A 19943-nucleotide genomic window follows, 5' to 3' on the forward strand; every position below is an offset into this window, starting at 1 on the left:
ATATCAAATGTCAATGAGTACACCAAGAACTATTCTTTTTTAAAAAAGCATTTAGTTGAAACATTGATAATTGTGAATGAGACCAAGCAAACTCTTTTGGAGGAAAAAACAGCCTAAACTAAAGACCAACTTTGGGAATAATCCACAAAACTGGATAAAAGAAATAATGTGTATCATATCAACTTACTGTAATGATAATTCTGTTAGGTAAAATGATCTGAGTTATTTAGTGCTTAAAAGATAGTAAGCCGAGAGAGCATAGACCATGTCCATCTGAGTCCCTCTTTGCATGCACTTGGCCTAGCACACTGCTTGGCACATAGTGCACACACACTCAGTAAATATGTGTTGAATGAATGAATTAATGAATTAACGAATCAGGATCTAGTTCAACTATAGCCACTTCTAAAAGACCCAAGGTATAAGTATACAGTATGATGATAATAAGCAATGTGTCCTAATGCATCATTTGGAAGGGTGTTCTAGAGGCAGCATTCACTTATTGACCCATTTACAGATCACGTCCATGCCTGGCCTTTGGTTGGATTGGGTCTACCCATGCAACACAGGTACCAGGAAGTCCAGCCAGAGACATGGGCCCTCTGATTCACTGTGCATTCAGGCAGCCTTATTGCTTACCAGTTCTGACTTGTTGAGATCCTTCTCCCTCCCCCACCTCAGATATCTAACTGCCCTTGATGTCGCACCAGAGAGTAATGTCCTCAGGGCCACCTTACTTGTATGACTCACTAGAACATGCTTCCTTGGCTTTCACCCTCCAGGTTCCCTCTGGAACCTCCACTCACCCATAACATAACTGTAAGTTTTTCCTGGTCCACACAAGCTACCTCAGCTCTGCCTGGCCTTCCATCTGGAAGAGGAAGGGACATATTAAACTCACTGTGTTGAGATCTGTAAGGGGATTCACTACAAAGCTACAAGGCAAAACAGCTCTCCTCATTCACCAACTTGTATTTCAGCTTTGGAAATACTTACACCCTAACACTTAGCTTTATACACACAAATGAATCCACCCCACTACTGAGTGTATTTCTAGACAAAATTACCACGTCAAAGTTGTACAAGAACAAGCCTGGTTTTTTTTAAGATTTATTTATTTATTTATTTATTTATTTATTTATTTATTTATTTATTTTTATTTGAGAGAGAGAGTGTGGGAGCATGCAGGGAGGGGGTAGACAGAGGAAGAGAGAGAGAGATTCTCAAGCAGACTCCTCACTGAGCATGGAGCCTGATATGGGCTTGATATGAGACCCTGTGATCATGACCCTGAGCCAAAATTAAGAGTTGGATGCTTAACCAACTGAGCCACTCAGGTGCCCCAAGAAGAAGCCTATTCTTTGGGAGAACTTTTTGACATAGAAAGAAGGACTTCTGGAACTGGTTATATCAGAAGTAGTTAGGTGCTAGGGCTCCCATAACAAAGTACCACACACTGGGTGACTTCTGACAGCAGAAATTTATTTTCTCATAGTTTGGTTTCTTCTGAGGCCTTTTTCCTTGGCTTTTAGATGGCCACTTCCTTATGATGTCCTTACATGACCTTCCCTCTGTGTGCATATATTCTTGGTGTCCCTTTGTGTATCCAAAAATCCTCCAGGACATCATTCAGACTGGATTAGGGCCCACCCAAATGGCCTCATTTTAACATAATCACCTCCAAATACAGTCACATTGCAAGGTACCACAGAATTAAAACTTCAGCATATGAACTTGGAGGGACACAATTCAAGCCCTGACATGTGCCCCCTCAGATTCTTTCTGCCCAATCTGCCTCTCAGACTTGCAGCTTCTGCTATGGATGACCAATTCCACACAGGGAACTGTGTGCTGGTGTCTGGCTTCTTGTGCCACTTCTGTACTTGGACAATTTATAAGCTGCAGAGCACAGAATTTGGCTTCTTGAGTAACTGCTGGAGGGGGTGGATGGTGTAAGGCAGAAATGTGAAAGTGTCGATTCTGTATGAAACTAATTCTGATGAGTATGAACATGGGAGACTGAAGGGTATCAGGCAATTAAATTTCTTCTCTTCTTCCCTCGGATGGATGACTCTTGGGTGCTGGTTCTCCAAGCAACCTGTCCTAGGATGTCCAGTGTGGGTGAGTAGATGCCCCTGCTGAACGACCTGCTGGGCCTCCTGTGGCTTTGTCATGAAATAATGACCAACATAATTATACACCATCTTGCATTGCTTCCCGTGCTTCCCTGTTTGACTTCTCTTTTTCCTCACTCTTGTTGCCATGGCTTTGCATCACTCAATTATTCCCAAATACATCATTACTTAATCCTTGCCTCAGGCTCTGTTTTCTGGAAAACCTAGGCTACACCACTGGCATACTCGACAAATGGAAAATGAGACCAAAAGAAAACCCTGTGAATTAGAGACAAACATTGACAAGGAATCTTGGGCTGATTCTTAGGAGTATGTATTAATCAATAACATGGTCCCGCATTAATGTGTAGAGTTCAGAAGACTCATCATCATTCTTAATGATGTATAAGATAATACATCAGTCAGTTCCAAATAGAAAGACAGAAATCATTCTAAGATTTAAAACTCTTTTCCTCTTTTCTAAGAGGAAATTCAAATAAATAAATAAAAATAAAATAGAGGAAATTAAACTATGAGCTGAGGTTCCAAACAGAGGGCCGTCAAGTTGTCTGGAGATTTGCAAAAGCAGAAAGTGATACCATTCCTAAACTGGAGAAACAAAACAAATAATCAGTGGTACCACAGCCCAGGGGCAGGTCAGTGGGGGAAGCTGAACTATGGTATGCTTGCCTAGCTAGAGCTGTACTGAGGATGTAACCAGAGACAGAAAGAGGGACAAATATCCTGGCTTCTCTCTTCCTCTCTGTGATTTTCTGGCAGTGCCACCCATTACCTGAACCCAAGAAGATGCCCCATGACCCAGGAGCCTGGGAAATAGAATTTCTGCCCCCCTACCATATGGAGGAGTTCAAGGGAATTAATGGCACAGGCTAAGGACTAGCCCAGAAAACAGAATAGGTTGGCTTGGAGAAATTGTTAGAGGTCAATAACTTTATGGGCCAGGGAAGGGTACCTTGGGAGAAAAAATGTAACACGGATATAGCATAGCTGACATTGGAATAAAACAGATCTGAGTTTAAATGTTACTGGCATGTGACCTTGGACAAGTCATTTAATTTAACCTAACCTCAGTTTCCTCTTTTCACTCTATGACGCAATCCTCTCAGAAAGTGTGTGTAATACTTTAAAACTGTCCCTCTGAGGGATAAGGAAGCTGGAACTATACCCAATTCCCATCCCTGTTGGAAGCTAATTCCTGGCCCTAACTCTCAGGCACTTTTGTCCTGAGCTTCTGGGGTGCCAAGCGCATTGTCTCAGCCAGATACCATTCTTAGGAAGAGAAACACAGGAACAATGTGTGCCAGGCGCTGTCTGAAAGTGACTTTAGGAGAGACTGAGGAATGTGGATCAAGCACCAGCAGTACCTATTGCTGATGGGGATTGCTGCAAAAGCTCCAAAGATCCTATTAGGCCACAATCCAGCCTTAAATCAGCACAGTTGCACTTTCATGTTTCCCTAGACCAGTACTTTTTCAACTTTATTGACTAATACCCACACTTAGAAATACATTTTTTGTGGGTTTTTTGTTTTTAATATTTTATCTATTTATGAGAGAGAGAGAGAGAAAAAACAAGAAGGGGGAGTTGCAGAGGGAGACGGAGAAGCAGGCAACCTGCTGAGCAGGGAGCCCGATATAGGGCTTGATCCTAGGACCCTGGAATCATGACCTGAGCCGAAGGCAGATGCTTAACAGACTGAGTCACCCAGGCACCCCTAGAGATATATTTTGACATTGTGACTCAGTACACGTGTGCACGTATATATACGCATATACAACTGAAACAAAAGATTCATAAAATTATACTTATTCTGAATAGCATATACTCTGATATTTTTCCTTTTTATTAGATTTTTTTAACAAAGGGTTGCAAGGTTTCATGACCCTCTAAAGACCCTTGGTTCATATCCTAGCTATGCAAAGCGTGGACTGCTGCCATGACAAATTAAAGAACTGGAGCCAGAATATGACTAGACTATGTCACTATATACTAAAGTCATTAAGCACTAAACTCAACTGACATTTTTTCATAGTAAGATATTCTCAGTGAAGGAAGCAGTATGTCAATTGATATTTTGAAAAGTAAAAAAAAAGGAAGTTTTCAAACATTTGCCCTTTTCTGTTATTAGAAGATCACTAGCCTTCCAAAGTCTTGTTCAGTTATTTCTTGAGATCTCTAAGGAATATTTGGGATGCTGTCATCAAACTACATTTACAGAAGGTCCCCACCCTCTCCTTGATGCTGATGGCTAGAAGCAGGGTGAAAACCTCTGCCTGCTTTCTCTGCTCATCCCTGCAAGAAGGACCACTTGGCCCATACTCCTGGGATCCCTGCTCCTGGTGCCATCTTGCCTCATGGAAACAAGATTCAAATTCCATTTCTGTAGACTAAAAAGAGAAGGAAAACTGGGTTCGCACTACGACTCTGGTTTTCAGGTTGCAGATGAGTTCTGTGCAGTTACTATCTTCCAGGACAGCAGTTCTCAAATGGGAATATCCACCCTGGAGTATGTTGCTACTCAGGTGGACACGTGCCAACATCTGAAGACAATTTGGTTGTCACAATGTGAGGCAGGAGCTTGCTACTAGGATTTGGTTAAGGAGAAGTTAAGGATGTTGCTAAATACCCTACAATGCACAGGACAGGCCCCCATAACAAAGAATTAAACAACCCAACCCATCAACAGTGCGTTGAAGGAGAAACTGCCCTAACCACGCATGCGGTCTTCCCTGTGGTGAGCAGGCACAGACTGTTTGAAGCTGACTGGTTACATATCTTTATTTTTTTCTAAAGATTTTATTTATTCATGAGACACACACACAGAGAGGCAGAGACATAGGCAGAGGGAGAAGCAGGCTCCCTACTGGGAGAACAGTGCAGGACTTGATCCCAGGACCCCAGGATCATGACCTGAGCCAAATGCAGACGCTCAACCACCAAGCCACCCAGATACCCTGGTTACATATATTTAATTTCCATTTGTACTGTTTCCTAACTTTGGTCTGCAACAGCCTGCCAGTTCTCCTTCCCAACCTCCCTTTCTTGGTGACCCTTCTTCCAAATCCCAAATATGCATGCCCAGGTCTGAAAATTTAAGAGGCACCTAACAGCACAGTTTGAAAAGGTGTGGCTCTCCCCTGTGCAGAGAAGCAGTGAGCCCTTTGTCCCTGAGGGCAAAACAGAAGAGCTTCATACGAATATGAAAGCATCAGTCCCTTGTTCCACGCAAGTAACAAACATCTGGCAAGTCTCTGAGTTTTATGCACCCATCTCTATGTTTTAGAATCAGAATCCAAAAGTAAGATAAATCTGTCACAGGGAGATATATGAATATTTTTATTCTAAGAGTTGATAAATAAAGTCCGACTTCTCCTGACTTGAAATTCAATCCGGCTAATTGGTTTAACAATGAAGACTGACTTTGCCATTTAGATTATACAGCAGGCATTTCCATAGATGAAATTGGTTAAATCTGTGGGCCAAGGTCCAATATATAATATACCAGAAATGACATCCTTTGCAATCCCTTAGATTTATAATAGAAAAATCTTCACGTTAACTTAAAAAATGTGAGAGGATGGTGATTGAAGTCAGAATACTGATTACTGACAGGACAGAGAGGGCAAGAATCAAGAAGTGAGTGTGAGGGAGCCTGCTAAGTGGGGAAATGTTCTACATCTCGATCTTTGTGGTGATAATGTGAGTGTGTATAAATATGATGGAAAAGTTCACTGAGCCATACAGTCAAGATTTGTGGATCTTACATAAGTTATATTTTAATAAAAACAACAACAAAAATAAAAGGGGATTTTCAAAATTCTTTTGTGAGACTATTCAAGCAAAAAAGTTTGAAGACCACTGCTGTAGGAGACAGAGAGGACTAAGTTTTCCTAAAGCCAGGGTTCAAAACACGTATCTCCTCTCCTCTATCCTCAGGACCTCTTCATCCTCATGTGTCTCACTTTCCTCCCAAACTCTCACCAAGTCCCTGGAAGTTTTACTCTGTAACCACACACCCCTTACATTTTTGAACGACTTCCCTGGGCATTTCTCTCTGTCACCTGCCTTAACTGAGATCTGCTTCTCTTCTTGATCCTCCCTTCCCCATCCACCCAGGACACCCTCCTTTCAGACTGCACAAACCTAGAATGAGGAAGTGAGGTCCCTGTCCTTGCTCCTCTGATAGGAAGTCAGGGTGCTCCAACCTGAGAATCCTAATATTCATCATACTGTCTTCATTCCTGGTCACTGTCATTTACTGACTACCTGGCCACTGCCCTTCACCAATGGAGGGTCTGGTATACATACCGCCTTCTCCACCCGGATCCCTGCTATTCTTTTGGTTGCATTTATACCTGAAGAACAGAAGATCTTAGTTCTGATGAAGTCCAATGTATCATTTTTTTTCCTCTTATGGTTGTCACTTTTGGTAGCCAATGTGATTTTTGTCTTCTCAAAGTTTTCCAAGATTTTCTCCAGTATCTTTTTTTTTCCCCAAAAAATATGTTATAGTTTTAATTTTAACATCTAGGTCTATGACCCATATTGAGTTAATTTTTATATATGGTATGAGCTAAGGGTCAAGGTTCTTTTTTTTTTTTTCAATATAGAGATACACAGTTGTCCCAACACCATTTGTTAAAAAGCTTTCCCCTATTGAAATAACTTGGCACTTTTGTCAAAAATCAACCAAATATACAGATAGATAGATTTTTGATGGTTCATATATATATACATATATATCAAAAAATATATTTTTCATTCATATATATGAAAAATTATATATAATACCTATTACTAGGTTTCATGTTTAATTTCATTGTTCTATGTCTGTCAAAAGGTAATTCTTGAGGGGCCCCTGGGTGGCTCAGTCATTTAAGCATCTGCCTTTGGCTCAGGTCCTGATCGCAGGTTCCTGGGATAGAGCCCTGCATCCGGCGGAGCCTGGAGCCTGCTTCTCCTTCTCCCTTTGCCTGTTGCTCACCCTATTTATGCTCACTTTTTCTCTGTCAAGTAAATAAATAAAAATCTTTTTTTAAAAAGGTAATTCTTGATAACTTATAGTAATAAGATTTATAATAAATCTTGAAATCAGACAGTATAAACCCTTCATCTTTGTTCTTTTTCAAAATTATTTTGGCTATTCAATATTCCTTATTTCCATATGAGTTTCAGAATCAATTCATCAGTTTCTACAAAATGCCTGCTAATACTTTGCTTGAGATTGTGTTGTATCTATAGATAAATTTGGAGAGAATTGACATCTGAGCAACAGTGAATCTTTCAACCCATGAACATTACATATCACTCCCTTTACTTAGGTCTTATTTACTTTCTCCTAGCAATGTTTTATAGTTTTCAACATACGTCTTGTAAATATTTTATTAAACTTATCCCTAAATATTTTATAAATAAAATAGTATTTTTGATACTATTTTGGATGTCATTTAAAATTTTCATTTTACCATTGATTGTTGCTAGTATATAAACATTTAATTAAATTTTGTATATTGACCTTGTATCATACTACTTTGCAAAATTTATTTATATTTTAGTGGCTTTTTTGTAGACTCCTTAAAATTTTCTATGTTCACAAACATGTCATCTGCAAATAAATACAGTTTTACTTCTGTCTTTCTGACCCATATGCCTTGTTCTTTCGTTTGCTGTATTGCGATGGCTAGGACCTCCAGGACAATGTTGAATAAAAATATTGAGAGTATTTATTCTTCCTTGCTCCTGATATTCCTGGAGGAAAGCATTTCACCTTTCACCTTTTTGGTGGTTTTAGAAACATATTCACAATTTCTCTTATACTCCTCCCCTCAGAAAATGGAATCTTTTTCCTTTCCCTTGAATGTGAGCAGTAGTTAGTGACTTGCTTCTAATAAATAGATTCTGGTAGAAAGGGTTGTATGTGACTTCCAAAAGATCAGGTCGTAAATGGCATTGTGACTTCCTTCTTGCTTTCTTTTTTTTCTTGAATCACTTACTCTGGGGGAAGTCATTTGCCAAGCCATGGGAACACACAAGAAGATTTATGAAAAGATCCATATGGTGAGGACCTAAGGCTTCCTTCAAATAATGAGTAAGGACCTGAAGCCTTGTCCCAACAGCTTTGTGAATGAACTATCTTGGAAGCAAATATTTCAGCCCTAATCAAGACTTCAAATAACTATCATCCCAGGTGGTATTTTTGTTTTTTTGTTTTTTTGTTTTTTTCCAGGTGGTATTTTGAATGCAACCTCATGAAAGAATCTCAGTCAGAACCACTTTACTAACTTGCTTTCAAATTCCTAGCCCTCAGAAATAGTGAGATGATAAGTGTTTATTGCTCAAGCTGGTAAGTTTTGGGGTAGTGTTTTACACAGCAATAGATAACTGATATAGCCATTAAGTATCATGTTTCCTTTTATGCCCTTTATCATGTTAAGATATTTCCCTTTTATTACTAGTTTGCTGAGAGTGAGTAGGTCATCATGAATGGATCAAATTTTATCAAGTACCTTTTCACATATATTGAGATAATCATATTCTTTTTCACCTTTACCTGTTAATATGGTGATTTCCAATGTTTTTTCAACCTTTCATTCTTAGGATAAACTTTCTCATTTTGGTACATCCATATACTGAGAATAGTATCAAACAGTAAAAAGGCATAAACAACTAGTACATGCAACAGCACGGATGAATCTTAGAAACACTCCAGTTCCATTTACATAAAATTCACAAAATGGCAAAGCTAACCTAGTGACAGAAAGTATATTAGTGTTGGATGGGAATTGACAGTAAAAGACAGGAGGAAAGGACGATGGAAATGTTCTATATCTTGATCATAGTAGTGGTTATACAAATATATAACTAATTGATCAGTACCCTTAAAATGGGTGCACTTAAATGTAAGTGAATTAACTGTATCTCAAGAGATTGATGTGTAAAAGTTTATACATGAGGGGCACCTGGGTGGCTCAGTTAGTTAAGCATCTGCCTTTGACCCAAGTCGTGGTCTCGGGGTCCTGGATTGAATCCCATGTGATGGGGGGCTCCCTGCCTTTCTGTCTCCCTCTGTCCCTCTCCCCAACTTGTTCTCTTTCTCTGGCTCTCTATTTCAAATAAATAAATAAATAAAATCTTTAAAAGTTTATACTTGAGGGGCACCTGGGTGGCTCAGTCAGTTAAGCATCTGACTCTTGATTTCAGCTCAGGTCATGATCTATCGGTGGTGAAATTGAGCCTGCATCAGGCTCTGCACTCAGCTCAGAGTCTGCTTGAGATTCTCTCTCTCTCTCCCTCTCCCTTTGCCTCTCCCGACGGCACATGCATTCTCTCTTTCTCTCTCAAACAAATAAATAAATCTTTAAAAATAAAATAAAACTTTATACTTGAATTCTATAAAACTATGCAGGTTGAAAATGTATTTCCCAATCATGCCCATTAAAATAAAACTGGTAAAACAGTGGGTCTAGGTTATCTTCAAACATGGTTATCTGTGTTGCAACACTAGCAATTTGGTTAATAACCACAGTGAGGGAGAAAACACTAGCCTAGTTAATGGATTTAATCTATTCCTGAATCTAAATGGTTGTTAAGTAAAGGCTTCTGCTGTGTATAGAATTGTTACTGAAATAAGTGTGCTCACTGAGCCTGGTTTCCTAGGCTAAAATTCAGTATGCTTGAGAAATCCAAACCCAAGTCAATTTTCCAAACCAGAAACCTGTACTCAAGTTATCCTGGCCTAAGAAAAGGAGGTTAAACAGAAACACAATCCATGCCTTTTCTGATGGCTTTTCTCTTTGTGCTGACAGCATTTCTCCTTTAGCTATGATAATATTGAAATCTGTCTCACCCTGAATTGGGACTCTTCAGCCTGGAACACACAGAAATGGTACAAATGCTAATAGTTGTTTCTAAATAAACCAACCATAAAAGAGAAGTCACTGATAAGAGAAACGATTAACATTATCAATTGTAAGTTACTGTCAGTAAAAACAGTTAGTTATTATTACCATACCTAGGGCAGAGACTCCTCTCCCTTATCTTTCCTTTTGCAGAAAATAAAAAGAACAAAGGAAATGGGAGTCTACCTCTAAACTGATAATTGCACCGGCCATGCCATCATCCTTGACACACTCAGGTTGGAATTCCAGAATGATTGCTGTCCCCATGTCAGCCCCTCCTTGGCCCCCCCAACTGCTCAGTCCAATCACTGGAGTAGAAGAGAAAGAAAAGCATTAGTGTCCTTCACATCCAACGTTCCTCTTTCTCTACTCTTATTTTGGAGGTAGAATCTGAGAACCCTAACGCCTGCAAGCTTTTTCCTCCCTGGATGAAGTCAAAGGCTAATTCTGCCATTGTGATGGAGAATCCCCTTTAGAGGAAACCCCAAGTGTCCCTGAAATCAAGGAAAGGCAGCACACCTGAGGTCAGTAAGCCAAACAGGAGCCCGGGAGCCAGCAGTGAGAATGAGGAGACCATCATCAAAAAGACAGATGATAGTGAGTGTTGACACGGATGTGGAAAACTGGATTCCTTGTACACTGCTGGAATAAATGTAAAACATGACAGCTGCTTTGAAAACCAGCCTGGTGGTTCCTCAATAGCTTGAGTATACAGTTACCGCATAACCCAGCAATTCCACTCTTAGGTGTAAACCCAAGAGAAATGAAAGCATATGTCCACCCAACAACTTACACACAAGTGTCATAGCAGCAATATACATAATGGCCAAAACCTGGAAACAGCCCAGATGTTCATCAGCTGCGGAAAGAACAAATAAAATGTGGTATATTCACATGATGGAATATAATTTTTCAATAAAAAGGAATGAAGCATTAAAACATGCTACAACATGGATGGATCTTGAAAACATTATGCTACATGAAAGAAATCAGTCACAGAAGAGCATATACTGTATAATTCCATTTATATGAAATGTCCAGAATAGGCAAATCTATCCATACACAAAGTTAAATAGTGGTTGCCTAGAGCAGGGTGGGGAGAAAGATAAATGGCACATAGAAGGGCTGGGGGTTGCCGTGTTTCTTTTTGGGGTGATAAAAATATTCTAAAATTGATAGTGGTGATGGCTGTCCATTTCTTTTGACTATACTAAAAGCCATTGAATTGTACATTTTGCTTTTTGTTTTAAGATTTTATTTATTTATTCATGAGAGACACAGAGAGAGAGAGAGAGAGGCAGAGACACAGGCAGAGGAAGAAGCTTGCTCCATGCAGGGAGCCCGATGCAGGACTTGATCCAGGGTCTCCAGGATCACACCCTTGACTGAAGATGGTGCTAAACCGTTGAGCCACCCGGGCTGCCCCCTGAATTGTACATTTTGTATGGCTGAATTGTATGGCGGATGAATTACATTTCAATAAAATTATTTAAGTGTCTGTGGGGTGAAGAATCATGGGACCAGGGCAGGAATGGAAAGCCCAGGAGCTAGCCAGAAGGGAAGGTGAGGAGAGAGAGAGTAGGCAGGTGGCAGGCTAAGGCAGTTCCTTGGCTAGTGCTGTGAGGTGCTGTTGCTAGTGGTCTGTATTTGCAGCAACTCGAGGCAGTGATAGGTTGAGCTAAATTTGAAGGACCAAGAGTGAGCTAGGTGGCCTACTGTTTTTAAAACAGAAGACTGCTTCTATAATTGGGATTCCAGAACTTCAAAGGGGGTGCTTCTGTATTCGGGTATTTTTTAGGGGGCAGATGGTAGGCACTACATTGACCTGTTTGTTTAGGTATTCAGAGTCACGAAGCTGAGTTACTCAGGCTCAGTTTGAGACACTTTATCTTCCTTTACCCCACGTAAGGCCTTTTTTGAAACATTCCTTTATGTTCATTCATTTTTAGTCCCATAACTTACCCAAGCAGCCTCTCTAACCGGCATGATGAATGTCTTTCGATTTGTATGTATACACTTGCATTTTTAAAAAAATATTTTATTTATTTATTCATTCAGAGAGAGAGAGAGAGAGGCAGAGACACAGGCAGAGGGAGAAGCAGGCTCCACACAGGGAGCCCGACATGGGACTTGATCCCGAGACTCCAGGGCCACGCCCTGGGCCAAAGGCAGGCGCCAAACCGCTGAGCCATCCAGGGAACCCCTACACTTGCATTTTGAGTGTTACTGTTTTGTAGGCATGCACTCTTAAATTTAGTAAATATTATTGTGATAGATGGCTCATTGTTTCTTCTTTTTCACTCTACATTGTCTTTTAGACTCATCCATGCTGTTAGGTGTGCCTCCAATTCTTTGCTTCTAACTGCTCACTGGTGTGTGTCCAGTACATATTACCTATCTAATCTCCCCAAGATTGACACACAGGTGGCATCCTCTCCCTGCTACGCTCAGTGATGCACACCATCCATGAGAATGCTCCTCACAGGCCTCTAGCCCCAGGGAGTGTAAGTGACCAAAGGCCCCAGCTGCAATGCTCTGAAATCCATCTCTGTGTTTCACTTAAGATCATACTTCCCACAGGCTTCTCCCAGCCAGTGACTGAGTGAAGCAGGGACACTGAGACAGACCCATTTCTGGGTGACGTGGGATTCCTCTCAGAGCTGATTTTGCCTGGAGGATGTCCTGGTGGACTTGAAAAACCTTCCTTCAGCCACATGGCAAGCCAGGACACTTGCACCAACCTTCTTTCCCTCTCTCCTTCACTCAGGACCAGACTTGCATTATGGTATGATGGTCCTCCCAGCCTTCTCAATTTCCTCTCACAGGCATCTCTTCTAGTAAAATCTTTGCATTTAATTGGTTTAATTCACATCTTGGTGCCTGTTCCTTGGAAGACCCAGGCTAATCTATAATGCTATACTGAGCATCCTCAAAATGTCCCCTGATAAAGTTGTGTAAAGATTTCTTTTTTAAAAAAAGATTTATTTATTATATCTATATATATATATATATATATAGAGAGAGAGAGAGAGAGAGAGAGAGAGGCAGAGACACAGGAAGAGGGAGCAGCAGGCTCCATGCTGGGAGCCCAACATGGGACTCGATCTGGGGACTCCAGGATTGCGCTCTGGGCCAAAGGCAGGCGCTAAACCGCTGAGCCACCCAGGGATCCCCCTGTGTAAAGATTTCTTGAGGATGTACATCCAGGAGGGAAATTTTTGGTCATCTGGTGGGGCCGCATTGCCCCCAGAAGGGGCTGCCCCCATCTCCATTCTTACCAGCAGCACCTCAGGGTTCTGATAGCTTCTCACACCTGCCTCCTTGTGATATTTTCCAGCTCATGTTTGCCCATCTAATGGACAGTTGTGTCTCTTTATTGTTTTAAATTTCTTTTTTCTGGGATCTCTGGGTGGCACAGCGGTTTGGCGCCTGCCTTTGGCCCAGGGCGCGATCCTGGAGACCCGGGATCGAATCCCACGTCGGGCTCCCAGTGCATGGAGCCTGCTTCTCCCTCTGCCTGTGTCTCTGCCTCTCTCTCTCTCTCTCTCTCTCTCTCTGTGACTATCATAAATAAATAAAAATTTAAAAAAAATAAATTTCTTTTTTCTGATCACTAAAATTATGGATCATGTTTTCAAATGCTTATTAGCCTTTAGGGATTCCTCTTCTGTAAGTTACTTGTTACATTCTTTGCCTATTCTTACATTGAGATTGCCTTCTTTTTCTTTTGGGTTTCAGACATTGCAGACATCTCTCAATTTACCATCTAGTAACTTTGTCCATGATGTTCTTGATTGAACACAAATCCTTGGTCAACTTGGGTGGCTCAGTGATTTAGCGCCGCCATCAGCCCAGGTCGTGATCCTGGAGACCTGGGATCTAGTCAGTCGTTGGGTTCCCTGCATGGAGCCTGCTTCTCCCTCTGCCTGTGTCTCTGTCTCTCTCTCTGTTTCTCATGAAAAAATAAATAAAATCCTTAAAACACACACACACATACAAATCCTTAATTTTTTTGAAGATTCTATTTATTTATTCATGAGAGATACAGAGAGAGGCAGAGATATAGGCAGAGGGAGAAGCAAGCTCCCTGTAAGGAGCCCTGTACGGGACTTGATCCCAGGACCCTGAGATCACGACCTGAGCCAAAGGCAGACATCCAACCACTAAGCCACCCAGATGCCTCCATAAATCGTTGATTTTAATGTAATCAAGAGTATTTTGGTGAGGGGGAGGCAGTGTTTACATGTCACATGGGCAAGTTACCTCTCTATATTTTAACTTTTCATCTCTGAAATGGTGGTAATATAAGAGAATCCCACTCATCTGAAGTAAGTTGATATGAGGCAATTGATCAACTAAAAATGGAAAATTATAAGATGCCATATGTGTGTTAAACACTTTTTAAAGATTTTATTTATTCATTTAGAGAGACTGAGGCAGAAGAAGAGGCGGAGAGAGAATCCCAAGCTAACTCTGCACTGAGCACAGAGCCTGATGCAGGGTTCTATCTCACAGCCCAGGGATCATGATGTGAGCCAAGATCAAGAGTCAGACACTTAAGCAACTGAGCCACACAGGTTCCCATGTGTTGAACATTTCTTAACTTAAAACATATAAGTAAGCCTTTTTAAAGAGTGGGGTCCACGCTGGGTATGGAGCCCAAAGCAGTGCTTGAACTCAGAATCCTGAGATCAAGATCTGAGCTGAAATCAAGAGTCAGGTGCCTAACTGACTGAGCTACCCAGGCACCCCCAAATAAGCTTTTCTTTATACATCCTTATGTAATGCTTAGACCGTTTATTAGGCTAACTGTACTTCACATTTTTATTCTTGTCTCATCTAGATCCATAAAACATTGGTAACCATTTCCAGTTTGAGATTCTTTAAGGTGTAAGCAAGAACTTGCATTTTCTAGCTTGTTACCATTTTTTCTCCTATTATAATTGTTCTTATTTATACTTAATTACACAGAGAGGTTTTAAAATCATCTTTCCAAAGCATTCCAACTTAATTTTCTTCAGAACAACTCTTCACACTCATATTTAGTCAGTTTATGTGCCATTTAACCAAATTGTACAATTATAACAAATACAATAGGCACAAATAGGTTTGGAAATAAAGACAATTTTTTTGTAAACATATGACTCAACATGCCAGAGCAGAAGCACAAGGGTAAACCAGAGTCCTTGAGTGTAAACGTTCCATGTGCCTTTGGAATTCCTCCTTATGGGTCATGGAGGAAATAAATGAAGAGCCTTGGAGAGTCTTATGAGTTGTTCTAGTAGGATCTGCTTACAAATTTCCACCGTTATCTACCTTTTGGCTACGTGTGCTCAATACTGCACCTGGCACGCAGTAAGAGCTCAGTAATTGTTAATCATTAATAGTACTGGACGAGTGGTTCTCAGCCCTGGATAATCTGTCCCTCTCACCTCCCTCCCTCACCTTAAACACATTTTGCAATGTCTGGAGGCATTTTTGGATGTCTCAGCTAGAGAGGTGTTATTAGTATCTAGTGGGTAAAAGCCAGATATGCTGATACACATGCTACAGTGCCCAATACAGTCTCACAGCAAAACATCTATAGTTCCCAAGTGGAGAGCTCTTCAAGAGAACAGGAACCATATAGGTGTTTATTCATGATTGTATCTTTAGCACCTAACATACTTCATGGTCCACAGTAAATATTCAATAAATACATGTTGGCACATTTATGCAAACTGACTCAATGAGAGGAAGTTTTTTGAGATGAATGAGGGCACATCCTCAGAATCAGGCCCGAAGATTTCAAAGGGCACATACTCCTTTCCCAGAAAACTAATCCAAACCACTTCAGCAACTTAAGTGTCCATCAACAGATGAATGGATAAAGAAGGGGGGAGATATATATTTTAAAAAATGAAATCTTACCATTTACAACAACATGGGTGGACCTAAAGGGTATTATGCTAAGTGAAATAAGTCAGCAGAGAAAGACAAATACCATATGATTTCCCTCATATGTGGAATCTAAAAACAAAACAAATGAACAAACAAAACAAAACAGAAACAGACTCATAGATACAAGAAACAAACTGTTGGTTACCAGAGGGAGGAGGGGTTGAGTGGGTGAAATAGGTGAAGGGGATTAAGAGGTACAAACTTCCAGCTGTAAAATAATCAAGTCATGGGATGTTATGCACAGCTAGGGAATATAGTCAACAATATTGTCATAACTTTGTATGGTGGCAGATAGTAACTGGACTTATGGGGATCATTTCATAACACATAAAAACATAGAATCACCATGACATACATCTGAAACCAATAGGATATTATATTTCAATTACACTTCAATAAAAACAAACTAGAACAAAACACAAATAGCTAGTGTGTTCCAGAGAGACTGGACCTGAACACAGGCCAGGGCTTTATCCACCAGGATACCCTGCTACTAATCAGGCTCGTTGAAGACACATGAAAATGATTTTGAGGGATCCCTGGGTGGCACAGCGGTTTGGCGCCTGCCTTTGGCCCAAGGCGCGATCCTGGAGACCCAGGATCGAATCCCACGTCGGGCTCCCGGTGCATGGAGCCTGCTTCTCCTTCTGCCTGTGTCTCTGCCTCTCTCTCTCTCTCTCTCTCTCTCTGTATGACTATCATAAATAAAAATTTAAAAAAAGAAAATAATTTTGATAAAGTAATACAAAACAATCACATTATAGAGAGGGTTGGAGGGACGCCTGGGTGGCTCAGTGGTTGAGCATATGCCTTCGGTTTAGGGCATGATCCCGGGGTCCCAGGATCCAGTCCCACATCAGGCTCCCTGCAGGGTGCTGGCTTCTCCCTCTGCCTGTGTCTCTGCCTGTCTCTCTGTGTCTATCATGAATAAATAAATAAAATCCTTTTAAAAAATGAATAAGGAAAGAAGGAAAGAAAGAAAAGAAAGAAAGAAGAAAGAAAGAAAGAAAGAAAGAAAGAAAGAAAGAAAGAAAGAAAGAAAGAAAGAAAGAAAGAAAGAAAGAAAGAAAGAAAGAAAGAAAGAAAGAAAGAAAGAAAGAAAGAAAGAAAGAAAGAAAGAAAGAAAGAAAGAAAGAAAGAAAGAAAAGAAAAGAAAGAAAGGATTGGCATAAAAGGGAGCACAGCACACATCCTAAGGACATTTTTAGGGTCACATTCCAGAATATAAAATTAGGAAATCATAAAAGTACACGACGAGTTGTCTTTTCTTTGCTTGGAGACATTTCGCAGAGAGAAGTTTTGCATATGGTCCTGAAATTTCTCTGCTCATTCAAAGTTTTGGCTCTCCTTTTTATGGTGTGGATCTACAGAACAACAAATGCCACAACCTTTAGTTCACGCATGACTGTCGCCTGTGTCACTCTGGGATTCAGCCAGGCCTGGCACTGCTCACGGATGGGTGGAAGGCGGAGAGGCAGCAGGCCTTGGATGCATCTCAGTTGGTCCCTAGGGGTCAAACACAAGGGAGGGAGACGGAACCCAGCAGCTGCAGCTGCAGTGAATTCTGGTTTCGCACGCAGGGCAGGCAACTGCAGACAGCCTGAGCAGGGAGCAGGGGAGCAGGCAGTTGAGAGGGAACAGGAGCCCAGCAGGTGTGTGAAGCCCCATACTGGGGATCACCCGTAGAGGTTCAGGACATCAAGCCAGCAGTCAGTCAGCCCTGGGGTATCCGTGATTCTGACCCCTGGGAGCTAGACTGGCAGGGCCAAGGAAGGCTTCTGTTCTAAAAGATAGGACACCAGCCAGGTTATTGACAACAGGCTCAAATACGGAAGCCCACATTCGAGAAATGGAGCCTGCAAAAGTAGGTGGAGAATTCAGGAACCAAGTAGTGGCTGCTGAAGGATCTCTATGTGGGTCAGTCAGAGCTTAGCTGGAGTAGAAAGGCTGCACTGTGGGGCGAGGAAAAAGAGGAAACCAGGCTCCAGACTGGACAAAAGGAGATGGGCAGTTAACAACTGTCAGGAGGCTGTGGGATCTCTGCTAGTTTCTGTTGCTCCATTGTGAGCACAGTAACAGGCAACCCAGGAGCCTCTGGATTCCAGAACATTCCCTTTCATATGCTACTATACTCTACCTGGAGTAGACTCACAGGTCATATCACAGAGCTACTCTCTCAGTGGAGATTTTAAATATTTACAGTATTTTTTGCAACTGATTGTTAGCTAACTTCTTTTGCTCCTTGCTGCTACCTTACACCTGCACCAGCCACTAGAGCTCTTTCTGCACGGCCAGCCCTGACCTCTTAAACTTGTGAACAATCTCCTTGAACAAAGCCCATCAGAGATGTCTAAATAGAGAGAGGATGAAATAAACAGGAGAAGGGAGAGAAAGGGACCAGTTCTAGGTGAGGTCTATGATGGAAGAACACTGAAAAGGAAGTTGTGTAAAGAGAATGCTAGTGTGCTCTGAAGCATTTTGTGGTAGGATTAAGTCACCCTGTGCATAAATCTTTTCAATGCTCATCTATAGAGAAACAAATAAATGAATAACTGAATGAGCACACCAGTGAATGAATTGAAGAGTTAATGGACTGATAAATGAATGAATGATGATGATAGGAAAATGGCAATGAGTAGCCATCATTGCACAGATGTGTATGTGTGTATGAAAGGGGAAAAGATCAAAGGGTTGATGGGTGTAATCAGTACACAGAGGGCTACTCAGGCCGTTACAGAGGGATTGGTGAAAAATTATAGGAGATTGACAAGTCCCACAGGGCCTCAGAAACCCTCAACCCCAGGATGGTGACAGACATGTGTGGCAGGTGCACCCTCAAAACTGGCAGCTGTCACGTTCAACTCCCCCCTTCCCCCATCCAACCATGGGGTGTGAAGCAGAGAGGCCCAAGTCAAGGGACTCACCACTCACCCAGTCCTTTCTCCAACAATCCCTCATTTTGACTCCCTGACAATATGAGAGAAACAGAATCATTCACAGAGCATATAAGTAATGCTTTAATGCAAAAGAAATCCTGTGCCTCCGAAAGACCAGCTACCTAACATTGGCTATACTGATACTCTACGCATGTGCTACATGATGGATGGTGAAATTGAGGCTATATAGAGTTAGATGACCTCCAGCTTGATTTTATTCTAGCCAATCCATTGGAGAAAAAATGTGTCCTAATGATGTGTTGTGGCTGATCTTTTCAAAGTGCATATCAAGTTTTCAACTGATAAAGGGGGTGAGTACCAGGATCACCTGGGGAGCTTTGTCAAACTTCACATGCCCAGGAGTGCTGGCCCTGTTCTGTTTTACCCTGCTTGAGACATCAGCTACTAGAGAGAGGGCAAGGAACTAGTTCTGAAGTTGTTTGCACTCAGTACAATGTCTACCACTCAGTGTTGGCTCAATATGTAGTTCCTGAATAAATGGATGAATAAACTAACCCTATTGTTTTTATAACTACAGAATTTGGGGATGCCTGGGTGGCTCAGCGTTTAAGCATCTGCCTTTGGTTCAGGGCATGATCCTGGAGTTCAAGGATCAAGTCCCACATCAGGCTCCCTGCATGGAGCCTGCTTCTCCCTTTGCCTATGTCTCTGTCTCTCTCTCTCTCTCTGTGTCTCTCATGAATAAATAAATAAAATCTGAAAAAAAAAATAACCACAGAATTTGGAGTTTGAAGAGATATTACAGTTCAGCTAAACATCTTATTTAATGACACTTCAGCCAAACAAGGTCCAAAGTAGTGAAGTGATTTGTCTAATATCACACATTTAAATACTTAGCATGGTTACTAAAATTGCAAGAGTATTCAGAGTAGTCAGTATAAAAATGTAAATTAATCAGCAAACTTTTTTTTTTGCAAAACGCAAAGCACCAGTTTGAGAGCACTGGTCAGATGGTATGATTGAGAGAGAGAGAGAAAAAAAAAAAAGATACGTTAGGATCACACATCAAAAGT

At 41.2% G+C, this 19943-nt stretch overlaps 1 protein-coding gene across 5 annotated transcripts in view; it reads right to left on the reverse strand.

The window, feature by feature from the left end:
• The window catches only part of MIER3 (MIER family member 3), a 76304-nt gene that overhangs the window by 39850 nt on the left and 16511 nt on the right, over positions 1-19943 (reverse strand). For 4 of the 5 annotated variants that reach the window (XM_077897862.1, XM_077897858.1, XM_077897857.1 and 1 more), the window contains one exon: positions 10827-10892. The exons of the other annotated variant lie outside the window; for it this stretch is intronic. In XM_077897862.1, the coding sequence (XP_077753988.1) occupies positions 10827-10854 (28 nt within the window). In that variant the 5' untranslated portion in view covers positions 10855-10892. The remainder of the gene's footprint in view (positions 1-10826; positions 10893-19943) is intronic. 5 annotated transcript variants of the gene reach the window in all.

The sequence above is a fragment of the Canis aureus genome, chromosome 5 (genome assembly GCF_053574225.1).
Source record: "Canis aureus isolate CA01 chromosome 5, VMU_Caureus_v.1.0, whole genome shotgun sequence".
NCBI classification, from domain to species: Eukaryota; Metazoa; Chordata; class Mammalia; order Carnivora; family Canidae; genus Canis; species Canis aureus.